At 44.6% G+C, this 1,643-nt stretch overlaps 1 protein-coding gene across 1 annotated transcript in view; it reads right to left on the bottom strand.

Annotated features, from left to right (window-relative positions):
• The window catches only part of TGFBI (transforming growth factor, beta-induced, 68kDa), a gene marked incomplete at its 5' end in the record, with an annotated part of 16,310 nt that overhangs the window by 3,355 nt on the left and 11,312 nt on the right, over window positions 1-1,643 (bottom strand). Inside the window, 3 exons of the mRNA XM_009878017.1 lie at window positions 598-728; window positions 1,241-1,377; window positions 1,541-1,643. Of these exons, the coding sequence (XP_009876319.1) occupies window positions 598-728; window positions 1,241-1,377; window positions 1,541-1,643 (371 nt within the window). The remainder of the gene's footprint in view (window positions 1-597; window positions 729-1,240; window positions 1,378-1,540) is intronic.

Below are 1,643 nucleotides of genomic sequence, written 5' to 3'. Positions count from 1 at the left end.
CAGTCTTTTTTCCACACCCAGCCTGCACAGCTGTGCTTTTCAGGATATTGGCCTTCGGCTGTGCTAGACTGGAGTATTTATTGTCTTCTCAGGATCAGGCTGGATTTCCTGATCCAGGTACACACAGATGGAGCAACAGCTCCATCCTTTCACTGCTTAATTTTCACACAGTGTAACTCGCAGGCTGAGTGTAGACCATGTTTTCTATTTGCAAAGCTTACTTTAGACACTGTGATCCTATTTGGCTGAGAGCTACAGTCCCACTTCCTTCATCTCTGACAAAGGCAGAGACCTCATTGGTTCCTCTAGAAACACCTTAGAGTTATCCTGCTTACACCAGGCAGCACAGCCAAATTAAAGTCTTCCAACGAAAGTACAAAATCATGCCCACGCTTTGTGTAAGAGCTCAGTGCTACTCTCTGCATCCTCAGCTTTCTGCTGGATAGGGCTTATCCAAACCAGTTGTGTAGGAAGCCCAGGCTTCCAACAAACAGGATAAAAGACTGAGATAAAGCAGAGAAACTTAGCCATTCCTCCCCACATCATGCCAATAACACACAGCAACTAGGTTCATCTAAATGCTCTAAACACACTCACCCATTAGTTTGTTCAGCTCCCCCTGGGGCATGGCTCGGAAAGCTTCATTTGTGGGAGCAAACACCGTGAAGGTACCTGGCCTGTTCAAGTTCTCCGTTAGACCTGCGGACTGGATTGCAGCCACCAATGTACTGCAAAACAAACATACGTAAAATGTTTCATTATAAACTCCTTTTGTTGGTCTTTGAGCAATTGCACGTTGTGTTCAAAAGAGAGCTGTGCAGTTACAATTGCAAAATCCTTCTGGGATTTAGCAAAACAATTAACCAAAAAGCTGAGTAGGTGGGAAACGAGCCCGTGAGGTCCAACTAGAACGTCTGAGAAATGGCAGAGCCACCTGGGAATGCTGAGTCCTTGGGGACCAAATGGTAATGAGGTCTGGCCAGAGTGCTTCTGATGGGCAGAGATGGCTTCAAAGACAGCTTATTAGCATATTAGGAGGGACCACACACTCTTGGCTCACAATTCATTGAAGGGTTATCTGAAGTCTCACTCCCTATAATTTAGGGATGAGACCATGGCTTTGGATGCACTTTCTATGTTAAAAATTACATATAGTCATGACTACGACCCATAATAAATATAAGCTGCTTTGACAGCTCTTCTGCTCCTAACTAGCACTTAGGAGGAGCAGAAAACTCACCTGAAGCGATGGTCTGCCTTAAGGACATCCATCACTGAGCCAGTCGGTGGGGTCAACATTTTGTCCATGCTAAACAGGGTCCCAAATCTTCCTCTCTTGTCATGGGCAGCAATGCAGGCATTTTCAATGCAAAGGTTCTGCGAACAAAGTTGCAGAACAAAAGACTTTATTAGCATATGCTTCAAAAGAGACATTTTTGTAGTTTCCACAATACTCAGTCATGTCTTTTATGTGACAGCCATAACGTTACAGACATCAGGTATTCAGCCATACAGAGCCCTTCACACTGCAAGAACTTACGTTGCGGTACACAAAAACTCTCAGTTCCTTGTCACCCAGAGTCTGTAGTTTCTGTCCATGGTAAAGATATTTAGAGGAGAGCTGGTCTCTAACAATGTGGTTC

The sequence above is a fragment of the Apaloderma vittatum genome, unplaced genomic scaffold (genome assembly GCF_000703405.1).
Source record: "Apaloderma vittatum isolate BGI_N311 unplaced genomic scaffold, ASM70340v1 scaffold8791, whole genome shotgun sequence".
In the NCBI taxonomy this organism is placed as follows: domain Eukaryota; kingdom Metazoa; phylum Chordata; class Aves; order Trogoniformes; family Trogonidae; genus Apaloderma; species Apaloderma vittatum.
Note: the sequence above shows the minus strand (reverse complement) of the source record. Positions and strands in the feature narration are given on the sequence as shown.